General features: G+C 41.1%; 1 protein-coding gene across 32 annotated transcripts in view; it reads left to right on the forward strand.

The window, feature by feature from the left end:
* Positions 1–26,023, forward strand: part of NRXN3 (neurexin 3) — a 1,587,373-nt gene that overhangs the window by 1,048,974 nt on the left and 512,376 nt on the right. Inside the window, exon 1 of one of the 32 annotated variants that reach the window (XM_019646250.1) lies at positions 8,870–11,175. The exons of 27 other annotated variants lie outside the window; for them this stretch is intronic. In XM_019646250.1, the coding sequence (XP_019501795.1) occupies positions 10,932–11,175 (244 nt within the window). In that variant the 5' untranslated portion in view covers positions 8,870–10,931. Of the gene's footprint in view, positions 1–8,869; positions 11,176–26,023 lie in introns of those variants that run through there. 4 more of the 32 variants (XM_019646255.1, XM_019646248.1, XM_019646249.1 and 1 more) reach the window with 4 other exon arrangements.

Genomic DNA, 26,023 nt, shown 5'->3' on the forward strand with positions numbered 1-26,023 from the left:
TAGTTGGATGTTGGGCTTTTCATTTATCATTGATGATTTTTAATCTGTTTTATTCTTTCTAAATCTTTTTCTCTCCGTGCTATATTTTAGAAACTTTCCTCACTTCTGTCTTCCAGTTCGTTAGGTCTTTCTTTAGCTACATCTACATAATCCATCCACTAACTTTTTAAAACAATATTTCACTGACTGTTTTATATTTACTAAAGATTCTGTTCTTTCTTAAGTCTGCTTATTACCACAATACATTTTTCTCTCTCTGTGGTTTCTATAATGTATTTAATCATTTCAGCTATATTTATTTTGGCAATTTCTTTCAGATTGTTCTATTATCTCACATTCTTGGGTTCCTGATTCTCCCATTATTGAGTCTGTTAACTGTCTCTCATGATTATCTTCTTACTGGATTATTATTTTTCTTATACTCTTATTTTATATTGATGTTGTCATAGGAACCATGCATGTCTCACTCTAAAGTGATATTCTAAAGGAACATTCCAGCTTATTCTTACATTGAAATTCTATGTGATATTAAACAAGTTATTCTCTGTCTCTGTATCTCAATTTCTCTAACACTCTCATGTGTCTTCTGAATATCCAACTCTCTTTCTCGCATCCATAATAGCTCCCAAGGAGGAATGGCCTTGTCTTTATTAGATGGAGCAGAGTAGTTCTGCTTTCTGTCCCAGGATTTTCAAGATACGGTCTTTACTTAAGGGGATTCAGGTTTATTTATGTTCAGTCCACAAGGATTCCCTGCTGGGAGGTAAAGGACAATAGGGCAAGCCAGTCAGCACACTCTTCACACAGAAGTAAGCTCTTCACCAATGAAAAATGCCCTCTTAGATCACAGGAACAGAAGCTGTGTAGGTGTTACTAATGAAACAAAACAAAACAAAACAAAAAATACTTTGGTATTTAAAATAGAAACACAAAATTGTTAACATGTCTAGAGACAATTTGTACTGCATGCAATAATGAAAAATGAAGTTCTGGTGTAATGATGCTGGCTTCATTTTATAGAAGTCTAATATTTCTCATCTCTATGTATGATTTTTTAATAAACAGGACTCTAGGAATTGAGTTTGAGGCTCAGGATAAGGCCAAGAGATCACATTTAAGTAAATGCAGAAATAAAAGACAAAGGAAATTTTAAAAAGAGAATTCAATCAGTGTCACATATAAATTTGAAAAGGAACATAGAGGTTATATATTCCCTCTTTTCACTGCAAGATATCAACTTCAGGGTCTCTAAAAGGCATCTACTGCTTGTATATTCCCTGATATGGAGAGCTTACTGCCTTCAGAGGCATCCCTTCCAATTTGGTAATGGCTCCAAATGTTGAAAATTCCTTCCTATAACAAGATGCTTGCATATTTTGCAAATTCTTTTATATATACCGGGGATGCCCCCAAAAATGTATACACATGGCTATATTCATCTTTTTTTTTTTTTTTAGCTGAGCCATCCTGCTACTGTTGGCAGCTCAGCGGCTGCTCAGCTCGGGCTGTACTCAAACCGCTGTTGCTCAGAGCTCAAACTCTTGAGCGAGCTCTTAACCAACTGATCCACTCAGCCGGCCCCCTATATTCATCTTTTGCTATCAGTATATATTGAGTATTACAATTTTAATAGTTTTTTTTCTTAAAATGTATATACTTTTTTGGCACTATATATATATATATTATAGTGAACTACTGCTTGAGCAATGTTGACCAAAGTGTCCAGTTGTATATGTTTTGGCACCCCCCAGTGTGTGTGTGTGTGTGTGTGTGTGTGTGTGTGTGTGTGTATCTATATCTATATCTATATCTATATCTATATATACATACACACACATATATGTGAAACAGTCTCTCCTACAGTGATTAAATGTTTTTGAATACTGTTCTTCAAACATCCATTTGATGCCTCATATTGTCATATCGGCCTGGTGCTGTTCTAAGTTTGAAATAGAGTGTATTGATCTCCATTTTACTGATGAAAAAACATCAGTTTTCAGAGGCTAAGTAACTTGCCCTCAGTCACATGGCTAGTAAATAATGGAGCAGGGATGTGAACTGAAGCTTTCTGGCCCTAGAACCAGGCCCTGTTTCCCTTACACGATTCTTTTGTAAATCATGTGCACGATCCAGCTATAAACCCAAATGATAATAGAATGTGACAAGTGTTAACATAAGGTAGGAAAGAACAACTAATTCTGCCCATCCAGATTGCAAATAGTTGATTTTGAAGACATAGATATCATCAATGCCAAAATATTGTTATTTTAATGTTTCATCTATTTTAAGAAAATCCTATTCCTCCTACTATGAAGTAACTTACATTTTTGTAACCCCCTGACCTCACCATCAGTTTTCAAAAGTGCTCAATCCTCAATAACTCTGAGAAATGCCCTTATTACCCATCTTGCAAACATTTTTGGAGCTAGTTAGATAACACTTTGTACCTTCCGTTTGGGGAACATTCATCTCATTCCCCTCCAAGATTTCTCTGCTAAGTGAATGTAAGACTACATAGTATTAAGGGGAAAGTGACAAGCTATTTTAGTTCTCTGTCCCTGTACCTTAGAAGACGTACTCTTCATGGCATTGTGAGTGAGATAGACACTTAAATGAACTGGGTGCTTGTACTATGATATTCCTAGAATTAAATGATAGTCTTATGAATTGGATCCAATGTGTATTTTAGTATCTGAAAAGTAATTACGTGGAAGATATTAAAGAAAAACTACTGGCGATGCTACAATTTAACTTTTTAAAATTTACATGGTATTTATTTGATATCTCTAAATATGGCAACCCTGTCATTAGAGATAAAGAATGTTGCTTCCGGTCAGATGAGTGGCTCAGTTGGTTAAGAGTTTGCTTAAGAGCATGAGCTCTGAGCAACAGGTCGCTGGTTCAATTCCCACATGGGCCAGTGAGCTTCATCCGAGCTGAGCTGCTGCTGAGCTGCCAACAGGTGGCAGGATGGCTCAGCTGGTGAGAGCATGTGCTCCTAATGACAAGATTACCTGTTCAATGGTGGACTATGCCCACCCACGGCTGGGACTGAACTCAGCACCTTGAGCTGAGCTGCTGCCCGGATGGCTCAGTGGATAGAGCATGCACTCTTAACAGCAAGGTTACCAGTTCGACTCACACATGAAAAAAAAAAAAAAAAGAATGTTGCTTCCAACATGCGAGTTTCCTTTCTTGTTCTCACTTCCCCTCTCACCTCCCCTCCCCTCTTTCTTTTTTTCCATTTCTTTTTTATTTCTTTCCTTTCTTGCCTTTCCTTTTGTTGCCTTTCCTTATCCCATGAAACAACTTGTTTTTGAGTTGAAAGAAAAAGCTGACCCCTTTCTGAGATTCCCAGGCTTTGACAAGCTAAGTGACAAGTGACAACTAAGCTTAAAGTTTGCCTCCTTTAGGAAGCTCGCTGTGGATGATTCCACCCCGCATAGGTAATCCCCTTACTTTACACTTCTGTTTCTCTACCAATGGATATCACCCAAAGCCAGGTTCATGATAATAATGAAGCTGAACATGTACAATATTGTGCTCAAATACATCTTCTCAATTAACCATCGAAATACTCCTGTGAGGTAGGGAGTGTTCATAATAATACTACTGAGAAGTAGGCTCAGTGAGTTTAAAGTAACTTGCTCAAGGTCACATGGCCAATAAATAGAGGACCCGATTTGAACTCTAGTCCTTCGACATTCAGTGCACATGTCACCTTGTCTGTGAACCCCTCCTGATAGCCCCTCCTCTCCCTATAGTGGATTACTTCCACCCTCTACTATTTTGTATACTTTGTTTACACCTTTACTCTAGCATTTATCACATGGTATTTGGGAAGCTGTATATATGGGTGGAGTTGATGGTTTGTTTTGTTTTTGGTGGTTTTTTTTTTTCTGCTTTACTATATCTGTTTACTATGTCTTTACTAAGTCTTCTCTTTTTTATTCCTGAGTCCCCAAGACATCACCTGGTGCCTTGTTCATAGTTAACAAATTTCATGAAGTAGATAAATTGAGGCACCAAAGTAATGGTTTCTTTCTATGCTGAGTAGAACCTAGTTCAGATGTACATTCATAATAACAACAAAAAAAAGTGAATAAAAAAGAAATACTATATAAATCCAACGGAAATTATTAAAAGACATTTAAGGAAAAGTCTAAATGACTAGAATTGATTATTTGCGAGATGGAAGTGAGAAAATAAAGGGATGGGGAAGAGAGGCAGCCCTTCCAACCCCCAAGCAGACTGAATCGTGAGAGTTCCACCCTACACCGGAAAAGGATCACAACGATGCTGGGGTTTGGTAGCCTTTAATATCTGGTTCTGGGACCACGATGAGCTTTCTTGTTTTAGAGTTTGCTTGAAGGATATTTGTGGAAACGATGTGAAGAAGTTGCTGCTCTTTCTGCAAAATGTGGGCAGAGAGCATCCAATGAGTCAGCTAACACATGGAGTGACTTTCTATTCTGTTTTGGAATTGCATGGGGAGCTTTCCATTTACTCACTCCTCTTGAGGTTTGTATCAGCAAGAAGGGAACACTACCTACAGGGATGACTTTCAAGGAGTCAGTCATCTTTCAAGCAGCCCAAGGATAAAAAGAGGGTAGTAATAATAATAATAATAATAATAATAATAATAATAGTGACTGGCACATGCTAAATGATCAATAAATGTGACTAATAATAATTATTGATCATTTACTGTGTTCCAGGCTCTGTTTAAACACACTTTACATATATTGACTTTCTAAATGCTCACAACAAACTTACTGGATAGATAGTGTGATTATTCTCATTTTATAGATGGGGAAGCTGAAATACAAAGGGACTATGGAACTTGTTAACATTTTCGCAACAGCTAAAAAGCAGAATCAGGATTTGATCCTAGGCAGTCGAGTACTAGAGCCCCAAATATAAATCTGTGTATCCTCTAAATCTTTGATTTGATAATTATCCTATAAACATACAAATGCAACTATTACTTTTGTTATCATATAACAATCATTCATTTGGTTTAAGTCCTTAAAACTGGATAAAGATTTATATGATGCTAAGGATGGGAAGTTTAGATCCCTCATAGCCAATGTCAGCTTAGTGAAGACTAACAGGGGTTAAAATGCCTCAATGTCTCTACAAGGAACTGACTGAATCCTGTCTTTGAATAAAAGCATAGTATTTTATTATGCTTCCATAATAAAATAATTTTACTTAGACTTTGAAGGAAGCAGGTTAAGGTTTACACAGAAACATTTCATATTTTTCTTATCCTTGAAGAAATGTGTTAAATTGTAAGGAAGTATATCTCCCAGCCCCATTGATCAAACACCAGACATTTGGAAAATTTTCTAGGGAGATTTTTTTTTTTTTTGCAACATCCAAACTCCTGATATCCCAATTTCAGCCACAAGGAGGACAAAAGAAGAACTATAGATGTTTATAAGAAGGTGAAGTTAAAGGGACAGAAACAATATATACATTCTCTAAACTGTAAAATTATATGAAGATTGGTTTGTCTTTTAAAACTAAAATACATGTAGAAGTGATGCTTAAAAGAATAAAGCTTCTCTTTTATAGTCCCCCATGGAAAATATAATAAAAATCTGTTTTTTGCAGGATGGCTTTCTTAAATAAATAAGCAGACGGATGAATTATATGGCTATAAATAAATCTACTGACATATAATAAAGCAAAGTTTGACTGTTTTATGGTGTCACTGGAACCTTTGGATATATTTATAGTCATGTTAACAGTCACCTGTATTTTTTCAGGACTTTTATTTCATTTTACATTATGAGAGTTTAGTTGTTTGTTTTCGTTCTTTTTTTTTTTCTTTTTTCTTTTTTTTTCTCCTCCTAAATTTACCTTTGGAATGCTGCATAGAGAGAGATATAATAATTTCTATACTTCATATTTGGAAAAAGAGGGCCTTTATCTAAGATCTTAAGGTTTATATGGAAGCAGACTGCTCTGGTGCTTTCTGTGTCTGTGTAGTCATATTAGAAGTGTCCATGACAAACAACTTGACAGGTGTCTTCTGCTGGCGGTGAAGTAGAAAGTCAGAGTCAACACAAGTGAGAAGAGGCATGTGCAGAGACAAAATGTATTGTGAGAGACCAATAAAGTGACTTCACATTAGGTTCCTGGCACCCACACGATTAAGCACTATCACGAGGCTTATTGTAGAAGCCAAAAGTCTCCCCAGCCTATGTTATTGCTGAGGTACAGACCAAAGCAAGACAAAGAGGGTCAGATGGGTACAGATCTCCTACGTCACCTTGGGACAATCTCCTGGGAGTGGGGAATGAAGGGCAGAGATTTTAAAAAGCAGGGGAAGGAAATCTATAATGCCAAATTCTGAAACCTGAAATAGTAGAGAAACCCAGCTATTAACCAGGCAGATCTAGTTAAAGGGTTTTTTGAAAACTGTATTCCATTCAGGAATTTAAGGCTCCAGAGTATGGTTAGGTTTTCGTGGGTTGTTGTTTTTTTTCCCCAGTGGAGCTATGCATGTAAATTTACTTATACTTTTCAACTTTAAATCTGTGGTGAGCATAATATTCTTAAATCCATTTCTCTTCTTTTCTATCTTCAAAGTGGACCCACTTCATCCAGTAGCTGTACACTTCATTCCAATTGTTCTCACTCTAGGGACCCACTAGAGAAGGCAACTTGGGGAAACAGGGGAGCTTTTTGGTGGTTGTGCAGGTGATGATGATTCCTTCAGCCAGAACCCTAGCTTCAGGCAGAATTTAGAAGGTACTGTTTGAGCTAACATTTAAAAATGATATATTTAATATGGGAGCCTAATAAAAACTCTAATAAACCTGAGAAGAATTGAAATTAGGAAAGAAATCTAAGTAGGAATGTGTTGACTAGAGGAAGAGACAGGAGGGATGAGAAAACAAATACAAAAGAAATCAGCAATGTGTTACATTGGAGAAGGACATGTCTCTTATCAGGATAACTGGGGGTTATCTCTGGAGTGAAAGAAGAAAAGTAAGCCAGTCTTACATTTGTCCTCTGATAAGTCTTCTCAGTATTCGACTGGGTCCCCAAATGGAGTCAGCCTTTCCGGAATTCACAGCTACTTCTTTTGACATTTTGCAAAAAGTAAATAAATAAATTATAAGTATGACAAGTAAAATGAATAGCTCCAGCTGTGACGCACCAGCAGCATTTCCAGATTTTCTGCTGCATTAAGGATTTATTTTCACTTTGTTGCCTAGCAGAGAATTAATTGGAAGGTCCATCACAGCGTCCCATGCTTCCTCGGGACAAAGTCAAAAACAAGAGTCTCCAACATTCAGTGCCAGTTTAGAAAAGAAGAACAATATTATGTGGATAGGTGGTCACCTCATCAACTGTGGGAATGCGTTCCTCTGGGAATCAATGTCACTACAGCCAGATGAATGCATCAGTGAAACTAATGGTATAAGAATATGTGAAATTCATTGTATTCATTCATTCAGCAAATATTTACTGAGTTTCCATTATGTGCTACCCACTCTTCCACACACAGAAGATACGGGGGGTGGGGGGGATAAGACACAGGTTTGGCTTTCAGAGAGCTTACAGTCTTTTAAAGGAGATAGACTATGAACACATACAGATAAAATGATTTCAGAAAGTGGAGAATGCTGTGAAAGAAATAGAACAAGGTAATGGGGTAAAGTGCTTTTCAGGAGTGTGATGGCTAACTTTAGATGAAGGCCAGAGAGACCCTCTGAGGAGGTGAAATCTGTAATAAACCAATCACATGAAAATCTTAGAGCAAAGTCTTTTGAACAAGAGAGGCCAACAAGTATAAAGGTTTGGGGTTAGGAAAGAACTTGACCCATTCAAAAAGCAGAAAGAGGGTCTGGGAGACTGGAGGGTAGTAAGGGGTCATCTGGCAGAAGATGGAGTTGGAGAATTAGGCGTAAGCCAGGTTATCTAAATTCCTGTAAGGCCATGATACAGAGTTAGAATAAGTCCAAAGTATAGTGGGGCTCCATCTGGAGGACTAAAGGAGCAGTTGGATTGAACGGGCATTGTCTACCTTAACAGAGGATGCTTAGGATAAGATTTTTTTCCCCTGACTTTTCTACTAAGAATAACATAAGACCCTAAACGTGTACTTACCCTTCTTGGAGATTTAGCTTATTTTTCTATTGAACAAAGAGTACTGACTCTTTGTCAGGTGCTATGCCAGATGCTGTGTACATGTTATCTCATTTAAAACTCCCAAGAAGCTCATGAGGGAAGGAATTACCTACATTTTACAGAGCAAGAAACAGGTTTTAATTGAGTCCTCATAAACTACTCCTCTTGCTTGCTGTGGTGTTCCTGGGTACACGTTGAGAGTTTAAGACATCGTGTTTATGGGCTGCCAACCAAGGGCATGAGAGATGTTGAATGAGGGCCCTTCCCTCAAAGGCTGTGGATTGCCACTGGGTCCTCTGTGGATCCCCTTATAGCTGAGAGCCAGAGCTGTTGGGATGACTGTGCACCATTTACCATGGACAGCATGGACCTTTAGGAGAACGCCAGTGTCAGAACCAGAGTACCAAGTCACCACTATTAATTCTGAAAGGGACTTGGCATTTGACCTTGAAGACAAATCCTTCTTAGTTTTGGTATCTTGTTTTGTTAGAAAAGCATATGATGCTAACTTCCTCAATATCTCTTTGGAGTGTCCCAAGGATGAATAAGACTAAATAGGGCTGTCTTAATACCTGTAATTTACTCCCAGCAAGTGCCATAGAGTATATATGATATGATTTAACCAGCAAGTATTATTCCTTTTGTCTCCCACCCCTGCCCCTTCCAAAAAATATAATGTGATTTTTAACTAGGGTGAGTGTGAAGAAAGGAGTCAAAGCTAGCAAGAGCCCTGGGTCTAGGAGGGCTGCCTGTTGGGTTTGTGCCTCCAGCTTATCATGTGGAGTGGGAGGAAGGGTTGGGGGGGGAGGCCACCTGTCCTGAATGTCACCATTTTCTGGCAGAACCCTGGTCTGCTTCCTCCTGGAGTCACAGATGGCCACGACAGGCGCACCGAGCCTCTCTCTGCCCCTCCCGCTCTCCCCTGCAGGTTCAGCCTGGATGTAAAAGCTGTGCTCTCTTTGGTACCCAGTGCCCTGGAGGCCCAGAGGCTTCACCCACCTGGGCTATGTTTCTGAGGCCAGTTCTTAGGTCGCCACTCCTCTTCCGCCAGCAGACGCAGCCCTCACCCCTTCTGAAGTTCCCAGGACTGCCGGCAGCGAGAGCACTAACCTCCGGGTTTGAATTCCAAGAGCATAGCGTTCTGTACATGAGAGTGGAAACTACCTTCTCCAAGGTTCTCCAGCCACCAACCCCCTCACCCTCTGGAGTCCCGGGACCACCTCTCCGCATTCACTTTGGAGGGCTAGGACTCAGGTTCCCGCCACTCGCCCCTCAGGTGGGGCCTTGGGCGTCTTAACCCCCAGAGAGGCTCAGCCCAGTGAGTGGCTGCGTGGTGCTGACCGTGGTGCTGACCGCTAGGCCAGGAGAAACGTGCGGGTGGTACCAACCAGTGTGAATCCGCTCTAGCAGCCCTGCTGACTCAAGGGGTTTATTTTTATTTCTGTTTGGGGGCTACTTCAGCCTTAGCCGCTGCCTGCATTTTTCTTCCCGAATTGTAAAAGGTACTTTAATCTTGCGAGATTGGCTTAATGCGCCTGGGAGAGAAGGAAAGGGTGATAAAAAGGTGCAGTGTCAGTGTCCGTCTGTCCATCTCTCTCTCTCACACACACATTCCCACGCCTGCCCCGTGCTCACTCTGCTGGGAGGGAACTGAACGCGGCAGGGGGTGGGGGCGGCATGCGCTGGGAGGCCGGCGAGGGTGTAGACGAGGGAGCAGGAGCGTGCACTTGAATGGGGAGGGCCGGGATTCCGGTTGCTCCGGCCCCTCCTTCCTCCTGAGCCAGCCAGTCCCTCGGCAGAGCGCTCAGGCTGCACTGATTTGCTCTCAGGAGTGAGCTATTTGCATATGACTTGCCCATTTGTGAATTTGGTTCCCCAACTCCTCGCTTCGCTTCACCTGTGCCTCCCAGTTCCGAGCACTTTGCAGGCGCCCTCCCGCCTCTCGGCCAGCTCTGCCGCCTGCGGGCACCTCCTCTAGCGCTCTCCCGGCTCGCCCACCCACCTCTCTCAGCTCTGTGCCACGTTGGTTTGGGTGGCTGTTCCGCGCTGGGTTACTCCTCCTCCTCTCCTCTTTCCCTCCGGTCCTTGTTCTCTTCCTCCGGCTGCTGCTGCTACTGCTTTTCGTCCAGTTGGGAAACCCGGGTCGCCGGCGGCGGCTCCCTGGCGCTATCCAGAACGTGCAGGGTTAACAGCCTTCTCCGCACCCTTCCTCCGAGACTCCGAGAAACACTCCAAGAGCTCTCCCACCTGCAGCCCCCTTTTGCTTGGCAGTTCTGCATTGCATCGCATGGAAGTGGAAAAAGAAAAAAAAATGTTCAAACTGCTTGGATGTTGGGATAAACTAACCTGAGTCTACTTGGGTCTCCTGCTGCCTCCTCGGGGCTCTTCCTTCATTTCCACCTTTCCTGTGTGGCTTCCTGGAGTGTGCAGTTAAGTCATCAGACCTGAGGTGCCTAGAGATCCGGGGGAAGCCTCAGTGGGTCTCCCCTGACATGTGTGGCATTCCGGGGCTCCCTCGGAGGGTTGCTATACCTAGGTGGACTTTGGCATCCTAAATTTAAGCCCCGGAAAAGAGGGGCGTTTGCCTTCTGTCTAATTTTTTTTAAGTAGTTTTTTTTTTAACTGATTCACCGCCTGTCTACAAAGCGCTTATTTCTTCCCTCTTTCCAACATTCCAGCAAGTCTTCCTCCTGCTATGATGGGCCCCTGGGCAACATGAACTTCTTTATTCCTCATTGGCTGGATTTCAAACTGCCCATCTGTAGTGGTCCAGTGCGTTGACCATGCACCTGAGAATCCATGCGAGACGGAGCCCTCCTCGCCAGCCGGCCTGGACGCTTGGGATCTGGTCCCTCTTCTGGGGATGTATCATCAGCTCTGTGTGGAGTTCCTCTAATGTAGCTTCCTCCTCCTCCTCTTCCTCGCCGGGGTCTCACTCTCAGCACGAGCACCATTTCCATGGCAGCAAGCATCACTCAGTGCCTATTTCTATCTATCGCTCCCCTGTTTCCCTGCGAGGAGGGCACGGTGGGTCTCTCTGCTCTTTATCCTTTTAATGGGGCATAGCAATTCCTTAACCCACTCGCCTTTCAGGTAATGTCAAGGGTGGGGAGAGAAAAAAAAAGGAATTTAAAATGATGAGAAGCATCGCATGTGCATGAGGGGAAAAAATGCCCAGGTTCCCCTTAAAGGCTAATGCTCATGTTTTCTGCCCCATCGTCCCCCACCCCGTTTTCTCTAATGGTCTCTCCTCTCCTTAGTCCCCTTATCCATATAGCTGCACCAACACCACATTCTCCCCTTTGCAACCTGCCGCCGCCTCCACCGCCCACCGCCCACCCATGATGACAGGCAACTTATCAGATAAGTCTCCCGGTGCTGCACTTTGAGAATTCATTCATTCACCTTGCTTTCACCCACCTCTCTGATCTCATTTGGGAGCTCGTCATGGGGAAATAACAAATAGCTGGAATCCTTAGGTCTTCAGCCCTGAGTAGTTTGAACTGCTGGAAAGTGGCCTGTGTGGTGAAGGTCAGGGGGGAGAGTAGCTGAGTGTAAGAAGGCAGAAAATCTAATTAAGAACCAGTGGTCATTGTTCATTTGGGCAGCTTTGCTTGTGTCCACATGTCTGATAGAAACAGCAGCTGTCATAAAAACTATACATGTGACATTGCTAACTACCAGATAGGAAGCAGTATATAGATAAGGCAAAGTCCATTTATAATTTACCCAAGTGTAAATTATAGTAACTTTGATCCCACCATTTATGCAAATGTTATTTCAATTCAAGGTAGCATGGGTGGGTTTGTTCACACAATACAAGTGTGATGTGTTTTGCTCCAAACCCTCCTTGCATTAGTTATTGAAGGAGGAGATCTATGGCTTTTAAGAATATATTCAGCTCGGTGCAGGCTGCCTCAGAAAGGGTGATGTCTGCCTCCAAGGTAGGAGCTTGCTGTAGTAAACTGTTCTAAAGAAGAGAGTTTCATTATTTGTTTACTATGCACTCCACTCCAATGGTGAGGAGAGTAGGGATCACAGAGCCCAACTGCGGGAGCAACCCTCCAGGGAGCAGCATGAGGGAATGACACCAGAGGTCCCCTGCCCTGGCTTGTATTTTGAAGACCTATAACTGGGGATCCCATTGGGAACATCAGTTCTTCCCACTGCCCCCAGCCATGGGCTTCTGCTCTGTGCTGTCTGTGGTGTTCAGTGGAAGCACATTGAGAAAATGCCAGCACGTACTCCGACTCTTGCTGGCTCTCTTTAAATTTCATTTGATGGAGTTGTCAAGCGGCTTAGAGCTTGTAAGGTTGGTGGAGGGGGGTGTTTGGAAGGGGAGAATGCTTGATCTTGATCTGGTTGCTGTTTTCTCTGTGACTCCTGCTGAGTCTGGTGTAGGCTTTCTTTAACAGAAAGGTAGAGAAACCAAAGCGAAACTTAGGAAAGAACCACGACCACCAAAGAAGCAAAAGCAATTTCATTGAAATGGAAAGTGTTAGCCCCTAAGGGGAAGAGGGACTGAGCGTGGGGGTGGGATTATAAAGAGTGGGAAAGAAAAAGGGGCGTGGGGGATGGAGGAAGCCAGACAGACAATTACTGATAGCCATAATTAAACATGGAAACGCTCAGCGATAATTAGCTAAATTTTGCTAATTAGTGTAAATGATCAGCAGGGAGATGAAGATTATGCACTAGATAGAGGTTATAGGCTGGCAGGGTCTCGATGTTTTCTGTTCAGGATGTAAACAGTTAAAAGCAGCTACTAGTTAAGTGATGGAATTTGTGGAGCAGTACTTCCCAGGGGTTCCTAAATCTGTCAATCCCTCCCTGACTCCCTCCTAAAGGGGTGAAGGTGTTGAGCCTCGTGCAGGTTAAACACGACTCTTCTGTATTAACTTCATTTCTTCAAGGATCAGTTTTCTCAGTACCCTCTAAATCTTTTTGACTGGTTCCCTGTCTGGTTTCTCATTAACCTGCATCTGATAAGATTCAATATGATGGAAAAGGAGAACAAAGCAAGTAAATGACTAGAGACCCCAGAAAAGGCCCTCAGATCCACCAGAGCTAGAGGAGGCAGTGAACTCCAGGGTCTGCCTGGCTGAGATAAGAAAGCTCATGAATTCAACTCTTCAATATCCTTTATCAACCCTGAAGTCCTGTCCCATTGATTTGGGGCTTGGAGAGTGAATGCATCTATATTAAGTAGGCTCCTTGAATATTTAATTAATGTTTTTGAGCTTGAAACCAAGAGAAGCAGCAAGTCAAGAAGATGCCCCAACCCTTGCTCCAATTCCACTTCCAAACTGTGACCCTATGAGTCCTGGACGGACCAGGGAACCCCTCAGCATTTTCCTAATGTGCCTCTCACTCGTACTTGAAGTATACATGCTTTCCCCTAGTCTAAGGCAAAGGTTTAACTAACAGCAATTGTTTTAAAAAGTCGTTTGGATGGAGGTGGCAGGAGGCACAGCACCATGAGACTAATGGTTGTTGCTAGTAGTTTTCTGTCAGCCTTTTTCCAGAGTTGAATGCCGCAGTCTCTATTGCCTGTGAAGAAGTCAATGCCCTTCATTCTGGTATCAAATGAGCACTAGAGGCTTGAATCGAAGAACTTTCTATGGACTCAAGAGAGGTTTTTGTTTGTTTGTTCATTTTTCGACCCTTGTTCCCCTTGCCCATTTCCTGAGAAGCCAGAAGTCTGCAGAGCTGCCATGATAATCAGTGGTCGCCACCATCACCCCCCAAAAACATTCTGCCCAATAGTAGAATTCACACTAAGACAGAAGGACCAGAAATCCTTGGAACAGCTTTTACCCAGGCTTGCTTAAGATCTTTGGAGACTTATGTGTAGATCTGCTGACAGTCTATCCCCAGGGCAGCCTAGAGAAGGCTAAGTTCCTTTAGGATTTGAGGAGACAAAGCCACACCTGCCTGGGGTACCCAAAATAGTCTCAGGCTAGGGTTGTGTCTCAGGAGAGAATTAGCTCCCCTCTTAACTGGAGCCTAATAAGTTTTTCCCCATTGGTCAGTCCCTTCTCTAAGGTCCCCTGCTTGTTTTGTGTGCTCTTGTCTATTCAGTAGCCATTCAAAAAGCATTTATTGAGCATTTACTATGTGCCAGGCTGTGTGCTATTTGCTAAGGGTAGAAAACTAAATAAGACATTGTGCTGTTCAGCTAGGGATAATTTCAGAAGTATTTAATCATCTAAGAAAAGTGCTTCTATAATTTTAAAAAATAGAGGGGGACAGGGTGTGCATCCAGATACCAAACCAAATTAATTAATATAGTATCTAAATAGCCTTTACAAAATGCAGATTTACATTTTTCTGTTATGCAAAATATTCCTAGAGATATTTTTCATCCTTGACTTTAGTACCATACTTAAATATCATGCTTATCATAGCTCTGGGGAAGTTTAGTGGTATGGGACATATAAATATTAAAATATATTTGTTTACCAACCTTTAGTTTCATAAGGGAGTTTTGTGTATTCCCTCTTGCCTGTCTTGAAGAAATCCAATGTATACCTGCCTAAAAAAAATGCTGTAATACCTACAATTTAGAATTTCTCTAAGGATCCTAGGTCTAGTATGTGTCTTATATTTTATCCTCCATAAAGCAGCAGACCTCCCTGACTTTAGGCATTTTCGGGAACTAGTTGAAAACGTAGAACTTGACTTTAAAAGGGAATGCACCACAATATACTTAGAGGAAAGCTTCTTGCTCAGAAACCAGGGTGTGTGTGTGTGTGTGTGTGTGTGTGTGTGTGTGTGTGTGTGTGTGTGTAGGGGGGGGAAGCATACGTCTATTTGAATCATCTTAACAGAAGTGGTGGTGATCTCACTAATGGCACATGAACCAGGAGTCCTTGGAAGGAATTATGCTACTATTCATTGTCACAGACAACTGCCTCTTAAGTTTTTCTAGCCATGGGGCTTGTTTTGCTCTGATCTATTGAGCACTTTCTTCTGCTCAGCCAGCTGCTTTCTAACCACTTTCTCTCTCCCTTCCTCCTTGGGATTTGGTTTGCTGAATAATTCATAGTGTTGGTTGACAGATAAAATGATAAGATTTATATGTCTTTGGCCTTGGTGATGAATTAATTAAATTGGTTTCGCCTTTTCTCTCCCCTCTAGATGCATTGTTTTTCTTCTCTAAAATTTGCTGACAAGTGGTAGGACGGGAGATTTTTTTCTTAAAAGACCACGTTGGGAAGATTATAATATCTTAGTATAAATGTCTTCAAGACTTTCAACGTGGATCATTGGGTGCGGTAGAGTGAGGGCTGTCATACCATAGGGAGAGGAGAGAAGATAATTAGAACAATTCTTTACAGGAAAAAAGAAAATCCTTCAACAAAATGACCAATGACTAATTCTATAGTAAGAACTGTATTCCTTTATTGCTGATTTTGAATATAGGAGAGGGAACATATTCCATTTTAGTGAATGGATTTACCAGACCTCAGAAAACTTTCTTTGCTAGGACACTGGGCATTCCAGGAGGGAAGCCAATCTCTGAAGAGAAACCTTGAATTTATTCATACTTCCCTATCTGTATGTATTCGTTTTTAGAGCTGCCATAAAAAATAATAATAATAATAAAAACTTCACCAACTGGGTGGCTTAAACCACAGAAATTTATTTTCTTACATCTCTGAAGGCTAGACGTCCAAGATCATGGTGTGGTGGGTACATTTGGTTTCTTCTGAGATCTCTCTTCTTAGCTTGTAGATTGATACCTTCTCATTGTATCCTCACGTGGTTTTCCTCTGTGTTCACGCAACCCTGATGTTTCCTTGTATATCTAAATTTCCTCTCATAGGAGGTCAGATTGGATTAAGGCTCACCCACATGTCTCATTTTAACTTAATCACCTCTTTAGAGGCACTGTCTCCACATACAGTCACAATCTGAAGTACTGGGGATTAGGGCTCCAACGTATGAATTTGGGGTAGGGGACACAGTTTAGCCCATAACACTCCACTTCTGCCTCCCTGGCCCAGAACCCAGGCATTGGGAAAGAAGTAAAAATGTATTGTTCAGTGAATCTCTGTTGAACTCTCTGTGGAAAAATAAAACCTTCAGTGACAATGGTAGCAATTTACAAAACTGATAAGAGGGTGCCTCAAGAGGAAACATTTATATATAGGGAGAAAACACCACCAGTAGGTTTAGTTAAAACTTGTTTTCCTCTCAGTTTATCTTGTGTGATGGAGCCTACACCGTGATGTGCTTGTAGACTAATTCCGTCTGACTGCAGCCACGTACAATGCAGGCAGACCCCAGTGCCTACACTCTTAAGGCTCATCCGCTTAGGCCTGCTACCGTTCAAGCCACACCTTCCTGCCCTCACAGTGACTCCCTCCTTGAACTGCGGTTCTGTTGCTCACTCGTTTCGTTTCCTGGAACACACACCACCAATGCCTTTCACATCTCATCCTTCAGGGAAGAAAAGCAGTTTAAATAAGTATAAATAACTATGTTTTGGGCAGCTGAAAAACACATTTTTTAAGAAAAAAGTATCAGTTTTATTTTTTTCTGTTGGATGTTTATGTTTTGAAAGTTCATTTAAACATATAAACATGAAGTAACTAGTCTACTTCATGTCATGGGCATAAGGGTTGGGCGAAATGATTGAGAAAATGTGTTGTAATTATAAAGCACTCGCTGTTATAAATCCTAAGCAAGGTGTTTAATTCTTTGGGGAAAGGGAAAGATGTTTGTTTGTTTTTGTATTCAGATACTTCTGAAAAAAATGATTTTGAGAATATTTGCTGATGAAGATATTCATTGTGATAATGGAATTCTAATGGGCAGTGTGGTGTTAGGTGGGGCTGGGGACAATCAGTCACAAGATTTTAAAGTTGGAGGAAAAAGCCTCAATCTTTTCCTGTCACTTAGGAACTTTGTGGACCTGGATAAGTCACAAGACTTGACTAAGACTCAATTTCTTTATCTTTAAAATGAGAATGGCAATAACAATACTTATCATACATATGTCACAGAATTGTATGGGAAAGTGAATAAGTTATGCTTCGCACATTGTGAACCACTGTGTACAGATTAAATATATTATGTGAATATTTTAATGATGATGCTCTTTCAGTTCCTTGTATAAAATTGAGCTTCGTTGTTGAATGTTTGCTGTTTGGTAGTTTAAGTTCAAAGAATATGCATCGACTAGTTCTCATTTCCTGATCTGTAGCAACACTTTTGCCTCCAAGTGGTTACTTCATTTACTCACTCCCTCTTTAGGGAAATGTGGAGGAGGAAACCTTAACACGTATATTCTTGTTTATGACACTAAGAGAAAATAACATATGTGGTCATCTTTTGCTTTGTGATAACATGTAAAAATCCATGCCAGGCAAATTTTAGCCTAGAATAACAAATTATAACAAACAATTTAGAAGCTCAGAGATCTAGTGAGGTAAAAGGGGGGAGGCCTCCAAGAAATACTCTGAGACCATCTTGGAAGTTCAGAATTGGACCCCATTTCTAGAACTTGTACAAGATTTAAGCATTCCTATATGATGCTCAGTATCCATTAAAACCTAAAACATTTAACTCTATACTAGGAAAAGATAGGTCTTTTCAGGACTACTATTTCAGATCTGGAAATGTAGAACTTTTTTTAATGCTGTTTCTGATACTTTTACTTATCAGGACTCAAAAGTTATAGAGGAGATGGGAGCACATTATTATGCGAGAACCCTTAGAGTGGACTTTGTGGCACCCAAACTTAAAACCAGAATGCTTATGGGAAGGGCATTGTGCTGGGCCGTAGATTTTACTCCTGGCTTTCTCCCTGACCAACTCTGTGACTTTGGATATGACATTATGTTTTTTAATTAATCTTTTAACATGTAGACATTATATGGGATATCTGGATCTTTTAACGTGCCTTAATACTGTGCCTGGCGGAAATTTGTCTGTTTTATTTTTTCCTCATTTCTGCAATGACAGAGTTGAGTGAGATGATCTCTCCAAATGGTTCTCAGCATGAGGTCTGCATGATTCTCCAGTTGGTATGTCTTTAAAGACGCCTCTGTGTATCTTAAACCTGTCTGAGTTCCACAGGTCTTCCTGTATTTTATAGGTCTATTATCTTGACGATCATACCAAAACCACAAGCCAGGTTTTCTCTTCCCTCCTCCAACAGGAGCAGTGTATTGTACAGGAATGGCACACTGTGATATTATAAAGCCCACAATCCAACTTCATCTCAGAATCACGCCGAGACAGTGAGAATGCTGCTTTCATTTGAACACATCTTATTAATACTGGAAAGGAGCTCTGTGTTGTGTTTCAAATGCTCTGCTGTGTTTAGCCATATTGGAGCAGAGGGCAGAATAGCAACTGAGTTTATAAAGACCAAGTGTTTTATTTCTACTTACATTTGGAGTTTTAAGAGACTTTCTTGGATCATAAGCCAACATGTGATGCACACCTACTGTGTACCTGGCACTTTTCCAGGGCTTAACATGTATGATCTAATTTAATCCCCTAATCCTTTGATGCTAATAAAGTTGCCACCATTTCATAAATAAAAACAGGGAGATTCAGAGAACTTAAGTGGCTTGGCCAAAGTAATATGGTGGTAGAGCCAGGATTCAAATCCGGTTCTAACCACACAGCTCTTTTCCTTTTTGCTATACTACCAGTTCATTATCTCAAAAACAGAAAGCGAAGATAGCAAGCTCTTTTGTCAGGAGCAGAGTGCAGATGAATGAAACGTTCTGATTCATGTGCTTGACACCCCTTTCCAAAGAGCCTATGAGGCTGTCCCATTCATAATAAGTATTCTAACCCAAGGATACAATAATTAAAAGGAGCAGACACATCAGACATTCACACTGATACATGTCTTTCGAATGAATGAGGAAATGGTTGAGTGACATGCCACATGATTGATTCTCGTTTACTAGGAAAGTAGGGGTAGTAGTTTATAGATGAGACAAAGGATAGGGAACATCATGTGCCCCCAAAAGCACACCGCAGGCTTGTAGAACTTTTGGGCTAAACGAGAGCTTAGGGATTATCTGAGCCCCTGATATTCCAGATAGGCAAAGTGGGGACTTGGCCACGGGCATCTAGTCATTGAGAGAAACAGACAGGAAGCTGGTCAGAGAGACTCCAAGTTCATCCAATTTCTTTTACTCTACTGCAGAAAGGCCAGCGTCTTACTCTTCCAAGATCCTTTTTTAATTGCAGCCTTATCTCCTACCTCTCTTTCTGTAGATTGTTCTCCCCTCAATGAGCTTAGGTCCCACAGGAGTGGACACTGCCAATGTTGGGCTTTTCTGGCCTGTAAAATTTAATTTTTTGTAAGCCTTCTTCTTATAGGTGCCTGATTTTGTGCTAAGTGTTAGGATTTCTTGGGGTGTTCTGAAGACTTCCTCTGTATGAGAGACTCTGGTGTGAGAAAGGGAGACACTGTCGATCCTGGTTGGGTCTCACCTGCCAGAAAGGAGGAGGAAGTGACCCGTGTAGTAGTCACCCGTCTCTTGTTCCCATCTGGAAGCCACAACTGAGTTATTGTTCAAAGGTATATCCCCCGCCCTCGTCCCCACCCCTTGCTACCAGCTTTTGAGTGGCTATATGAACATGAATGTAAAACCCCGAGAAACCAGCAAGCCACATTTTCGGAGTCATTGTTCTCACCCTTCCTTTTTTTTTTTTTTCTGTTTTGAAATATTCCTATCACCTCCCCCCCAACATTAAAACATGTAATACTCCTAAGTGACTTTCTCCCAAACTATGAATTTCAACTATTGCCAAGGCAGTCTTTCAGAATTTGAATATAATTACACGCTTTGGGTGCAAATTGTGGTTTTTGCTACAGAGGAAACTAATGGAAATGATCCGCCTGCTCCTGTAGTTTGCAGATTATATGCTTCAGAACTGGGGGTATATATTTAGGCTGTTTTTCTGTGTGGCACATTAAAATGAAAATGAACTCAGGGTGAGCCACCCCGGTTGCTAGGCAGTAGAGTGGGTTGACAGAGCACAGCATTAAACGGAACCAGTGTCGATGTTTTACTTAACATTTATTTGCTTTGTGCCTTTGTCATTTGATGTTGTCAGAAAAGGGAAGGAGGAGGAGATAGGCAGGGTCTGGCTGTCTGCAGAGACTCAAACAAGGAGGGAGAAATAATTGGCCCAAACACCCAAGTGAAGTGAGCACTTTCTAAAATTTGAAATTGCCACACAGAGAACTCTTTATGAAGAGCGTTCAAGACGTGTAGCTGTGTGGTTGTGGCTGACAAGTTCAGGGACATGGGCTCAGGCAGACATTTGGCTTCAGAATAAGGGCAATGACTAGCAAAGAAGAGCTGCCTTCCCTAGGCTCACCTTTGCCCCTGTGGCTCGAGACAAAAAGGCCCCCACCCTGGCTGAAAAGTTCAAATGTGCTTCCACAGTCAGTTCATTTAATCCCTGGCCTGAGATCCCACACTTCTCATGAGCAAGTAGTGATGGAGAGCAAAGGCTTTGGGGTTTCTTTATAGATGATAACTAATGAAATCACTCCAGTTGTTTTGAACCTCTGGTTTCCTTAAAAGCCTGAAGGCCCTTATGAAAAACTAAATCACAGGTAAAGCACAGCAAGACCCTCTTCGATTCTTGGGGTCAATTTTAGCAGCATTCTGATTATTTAAAAGTTTGAAAGGGTGATCAAAGGGTTAAATCTCAGCAATTGGGAAAATTTGGCTCCCTGAATAATTTGGTGGAGGGAACGTCCTAAGGTTTGGATAGTCAAGGTTTTATTGTATATCTTTTTCTTCGAACCAATTATTATATATCTCTGAGTGTTCACATATGTTAATCCATTCTTCTTAGATAAAATAAACTCAAGAAAGGGGATCTCTATGCTTTAAACGAATGGCAATAATATCGTCTTTACTACTACTACAGCTAATATATCACTTTATTTTTTTCTAGTTCTTTCAATGTGTCTGATACTCTTCTAAAGGTCTTAGCTCATTTAATTCTCTCATGGGATAGGTATAGTTATGTTCCCATTTTACAGATACAGACACTGAGGCACAGAATGTTCAAGTCACTTGCCTAAGGTCATACAAGTAATACATGGCAGAACCAAATTGAGTATCTAAACAATTTGAATCCAGACCTGTGCTCTTAATATTTAAATGTTTACGCAGTATTACCTGGGATAGTGGGAAAAAATTCTCAAAGCAGTATTCTCAAATGCAGTATCTGGCTCTTTTTAAGGGCCTTTTGTGTTCTACCTGGAGCCAAGGTTAATTATGGAGACCATGGATATTTTCTAAGCATAACAGTACGCAATTATTTGTGTCAGGTACTGAACCAAACGCTTTAGTTTACTTCATTGAATCTTTATCACCCATCCTTCAAATAAGATATTATTGTTTTCATGAATTTACAGAAAAGAAATTGAGCCTCAGAGAGTTAAGGAGTTTACTCAAGTTCTTCCTCCTACTAAGCCATTAACCCCTTGAATCTATTGAACTTTTAGGTCAGGTAATGTGTGCAAATGTAAAATCTGTTCCTAGCACTGAGAAAAACTGATCAGAATACTTCCCTATATTCACAAGTCCCATTATATTATAGGAAATTATTTGTGCTTTCTGAAATGGGCACTCATATAACTTCCACAGTCAGCTGGCAGAAAATAGTTACATGTTCAACCGAGGATTCAAGAGTGAGGGACCCCTCCATCAACGAGGGAGCCCATTAGTGTTGGTGACTCACCCACCTCATTTTTGATTCACTATAAGAAACTCATTTGTCAGGAAATTTAGCTTCCAACAGCTACTACAGGCTTTCTCATCAAATTATAATTCCAGGAAAACCAATTCTCTTAACTGTACAATGAGAGAATTGTAATTAATGATCTTGAAGTGGCCTGCCAGCTTTGTCTTTGCAATTTTGGTCTTCATCTTTCTATCAGCATCGATATGCAAAATTCTGATGCTTTCTAAAACACCTCTTCTCTCCTATGAGACCACCTTTGGATCTACTTTTATTCTTGGCCATTCATACATACGGCAGGTGTTCATTAATTATGAGCATAAAACTAAGGAAACAAATATGTCAAGGTTGACAATGGTTTTCAACTTGGGCGAGTATGTGGGTGAATGTGTGAACCAGTATAAAATAATGTAGCATGAAGGTCTTGATAGTAACCTAATTAGCTCTGACCTGGAATGTAAAGATGAGTCATGAGGACTAAGCCTGCTGTACGTTACAGATGTAGAGATGTTTAAGTACCTGATTCTTACTGCTCTGATGCCATTTATCGATGCATTGCATCATGGGGGCCCATGTTAACATGTCAATTATAACCTAAGAGAGGGACAGCTTTAATGTGAGATAAGAAGGTAAACCTGGAGCCTGGGCCCTCTAGGGCCAATTCCTCTCTTTTAGATGTTTGACATTTCTTGCATTTTCCATACCAGTAGGCCATTTTATGTGTATGGACTGCTACCTCCATCCTCAGACCTCGGGGTGATGCCCCTAAAAGAAGGTTCTGATGAAAGACCTTCGTTGGACTCAAAAGCTGCTTTGCACTTGTGGAATTGTCAACTGCAGGACTCGGAGAAGGTCTTTAGGGACCTTTTCCAATCAAATCATCTTTCATGCAATGAAACTAACAGGCTGGAAGTTTGTGAATTGTTCCGAAATCTCACTTTTCAAGTTAGGACCAAGTTTCTAGGTTCTTTGTTTAGCCCGCTTTCTGCTACACCACAGTGTCAGCACTCAAGCTTGCCAGTTGCCACCGTTTTGCTGTGGACAAGGAGACTGAGATAGTCTCCAGCACAACTGGAGTAATAAATCAGCAGGAAGGAGCAGAAGAAGTGACAGTGGAGTTACTTCAAACACTCACACCACTTCCTTTAATTGCCATCCCCGGCATGCCATTCCCTCACAGGGTCCCTCTTTCTCTCTGCTCCAGCAGCCTGGAAGGGAAAGGCAGTGTGCTGCTTTTCAATCAAACCATTTGACGAGAGTTTTTGAGCCTAATTACGTGGAAGTTTTCACCCAGTGAAAGGAAAGAGAAAGGGAGAAATTAAATTGAAGTGTAAATCAGTCAAGGGCTTAGATGCGGTGCTTTCTTTCTTTTTAATCAAGAGTAAAATGAGAGGAGAGTTTTAAGGATCATCATAAGACAGCATTAACTACCCAAGGAGCTCTTGACTGAAGATGGCTTGTCATGAAAAGAAAAGGGCACAATTTGTTCAAAAAAGGAAGGACCCGAAGCTTGTGCTTCGGTTTAGGAGGATGACACTGTGGGGCAGGATGGTTTGTTTTTCTGTGACCATTTCATGTTTAATTCCCCTAGATGGCTAGCACATTTTGTTGCACACGTTATGTGCTCAGTAAATATTTTAAGTCAATTATGTAGTAAATATGCAGTGTGTAACTGGGGTAATTATGTTATGTAAGAAAAAGTAACCTGTTTTCAGTTCAGTGGTTATTAAACGCTACACCTGAAATCAGTATTCAAAAGTTTGGCCAGTTTCCCATTATGGGTGATGTAGATTTGCTATATTTCTCTAAAATTTCTTGGTATTCACAGAAGCAAGTTTCACAGTGTTACAAAGAAAATTCATGATCTTTTTTGATCCTTGCCACAGCTCTCTGCAACAGGAGGACAAGCAGTATGATGTTATTCATCTTGTTTTTTTAGCTGATGTCATCAAAACTAAAGAAGCATAAATGACTTGACCAAACTCATTCAAGTATTAAGTGACAGAGCAGAAACTGACACCCAGCTTCTGTCCACCGTTGCAATTTGCATGACTTAGTATCTTATGTAGAATTTCCAGACTTTCCAGTGTAAGAAGGAAGGGAAGGAGAGCAGCAGAGAGGGGTGATTACAGAAGAGTGGGTAGGACAGGAAAGGTGAGATACACCTTCGTTGTACTTCACACTTAATTGCTGAGTACTTACAATGAGCAAAGTCAGGTCCTGGGCTATGCTCTATAGCAGATGATTGAAATATGGATCCAATACTCAGAGGCTTACAATATGGTTACAAATTCTTTAAAATTATGCTTAGATCTATCCTTTTCATCCTCACAGCAGCCTATACCATGTCACCCAGACAGTTGCAACAGCCTCATTAACAGGCCTTCCTAAGCCTTCAATGGCCCCTGCTCTCCATGCTCCACCCACCGCTGGAGCCGTCCATCTAGAGTGCCATTCTGACCATGCCTCTCCCCCCTGGGCTTCTTCTGGCCTACAAGGTGAAGTCCAATCAGATCATGCCACTGCCTGTCTACCTAGAACAAAAGCTAGCCCCTTACCTTCATGATCTAGTCCCTGCTTATCTCTGAGTTTACACTTCATTTCCTAACATGATCTTTGACCACCACCTTGATCTTATTATTTATTTATTGGTTCCTTGAACATGCTAATCTTGTTCCTACCATAGGGCCGGCCTTTACATCATCAGTTCCTTCTCTTTGAAATATTTTTATTTTCATCCAGATTGCAACATGGCCACTTCTTTTTATAACACCAGACTTCAACTTCAATGTCATTGCCTCAAGAGCCCTTCTGTAATGACCCAGCCTAAAAAGCTTTCTTTCACCTCTTCAGAATAACATCTTGTGTTCTTTTCATTGTAGCACAAATACCTCCATGAAAGCTCATGTTGTGAGTTATTGCTTCCATCAGCGCACTACATTGTAATCTCTGAGGACAGAGACCTTGTCTACCTTGTTCATGGTCGTATCTCCAGTGCTTAAGATAGTGACTAGCAAGGAATGAGTTTCCATAACCATCTGCTGAGTGAATTAATACAGGAATAATTGACATATATTCCACTCAAGTGTGGCTCCCACCCGGCATTTTAGTCTCAATACTCACTATTTTCAAAACTCCATGCTTTAGAATATACTGTTCCCTTGATTTGGGAATCTTTTATTGGGTAGATTTCTACTCATTTTTTACATTACAGCACACTCCCTACTATCTGATCTGCAAAGCCTTCCTGCCTCCCATTGGCACAGTGAAGTTCTCAGCCTTCTGTGCTTTTCTACATAGCACTTTCCTCATTGAATAATTAAAACTATTGAACATATATTAAGGCTCCCAGTACATTCTAGGCACTATCCTGAGTACCAGATACTTAAATGTGAGTACAATTTGGGTTCTGTAGGAGGTTCATACCTTGGTAGAAGAGCTTACTCTCATTTTATTAAATATACAATATTGAGCTGCTGTTATTTACTGATGGTGATTGTTTTCTCACTAGACAGACTCTTTTGTAAGGGTAAAGAATGAGCTATTTTGGATGAACAACATAGTTCTTGTTTTAGAAATGGTGCTTGGCAATCATCAATGGAAGAATTTAGTGAATGGGTTGAGAAGGAAGAACATGAAGTATTTTAATGCATGTAATAGTATGACAAACATCTTGAGATAGGCAGATAGACATTAAACAGCACTTGGTGAGAGAGGCATTGTGTTTCTACAGGCATGCAGGGGAAAGGGTGGAATATATTTAGGAGAAAAATTTGAGAGCTTTTTCAGGGATCAGTGCCCAGGTTGCTGGGCGATGGGCATCTTGGATGGAAAAACATTGAAAAACATTTATAATAGCAGTTGACACTTTTGGCATTTACAGTTTGCAAGCCAGTACTGTAAGCATTATATGATTTATTCATTTCAATCACCTGGTGATGCTTTTATCATTATCACCATTTATAAAAAAGGAGAAGGATCAAGACTGAGAAACTGATGCTTAGTTCTTACCGGGGGGTGCTATATCTTTTCAAAATATAAGTCTGGTTCTGTAACTCACTTGCTTTAAAAAAAAATAAAAAATAAAAGCAAAGAAACAAACAAAAACCACTCTCTTCACAACCTTCCTATGGAA

The sequence above is a fragment of the Hipposideros armiger genome, unplaced genomic scaffold, assembly GCF_001890085.2.
Source record: "Hipposideros armiger isolate ML-2016 unplaced genomic scaffold, ASM189008v1 scaffold_99, whole genome shotgun sequence".
NCBI lineage: Eukaryota > Metazoa > Chordata > Mammalia > Chiroptera > Hipposideridae > Hipposideros > Hipposideros armiger.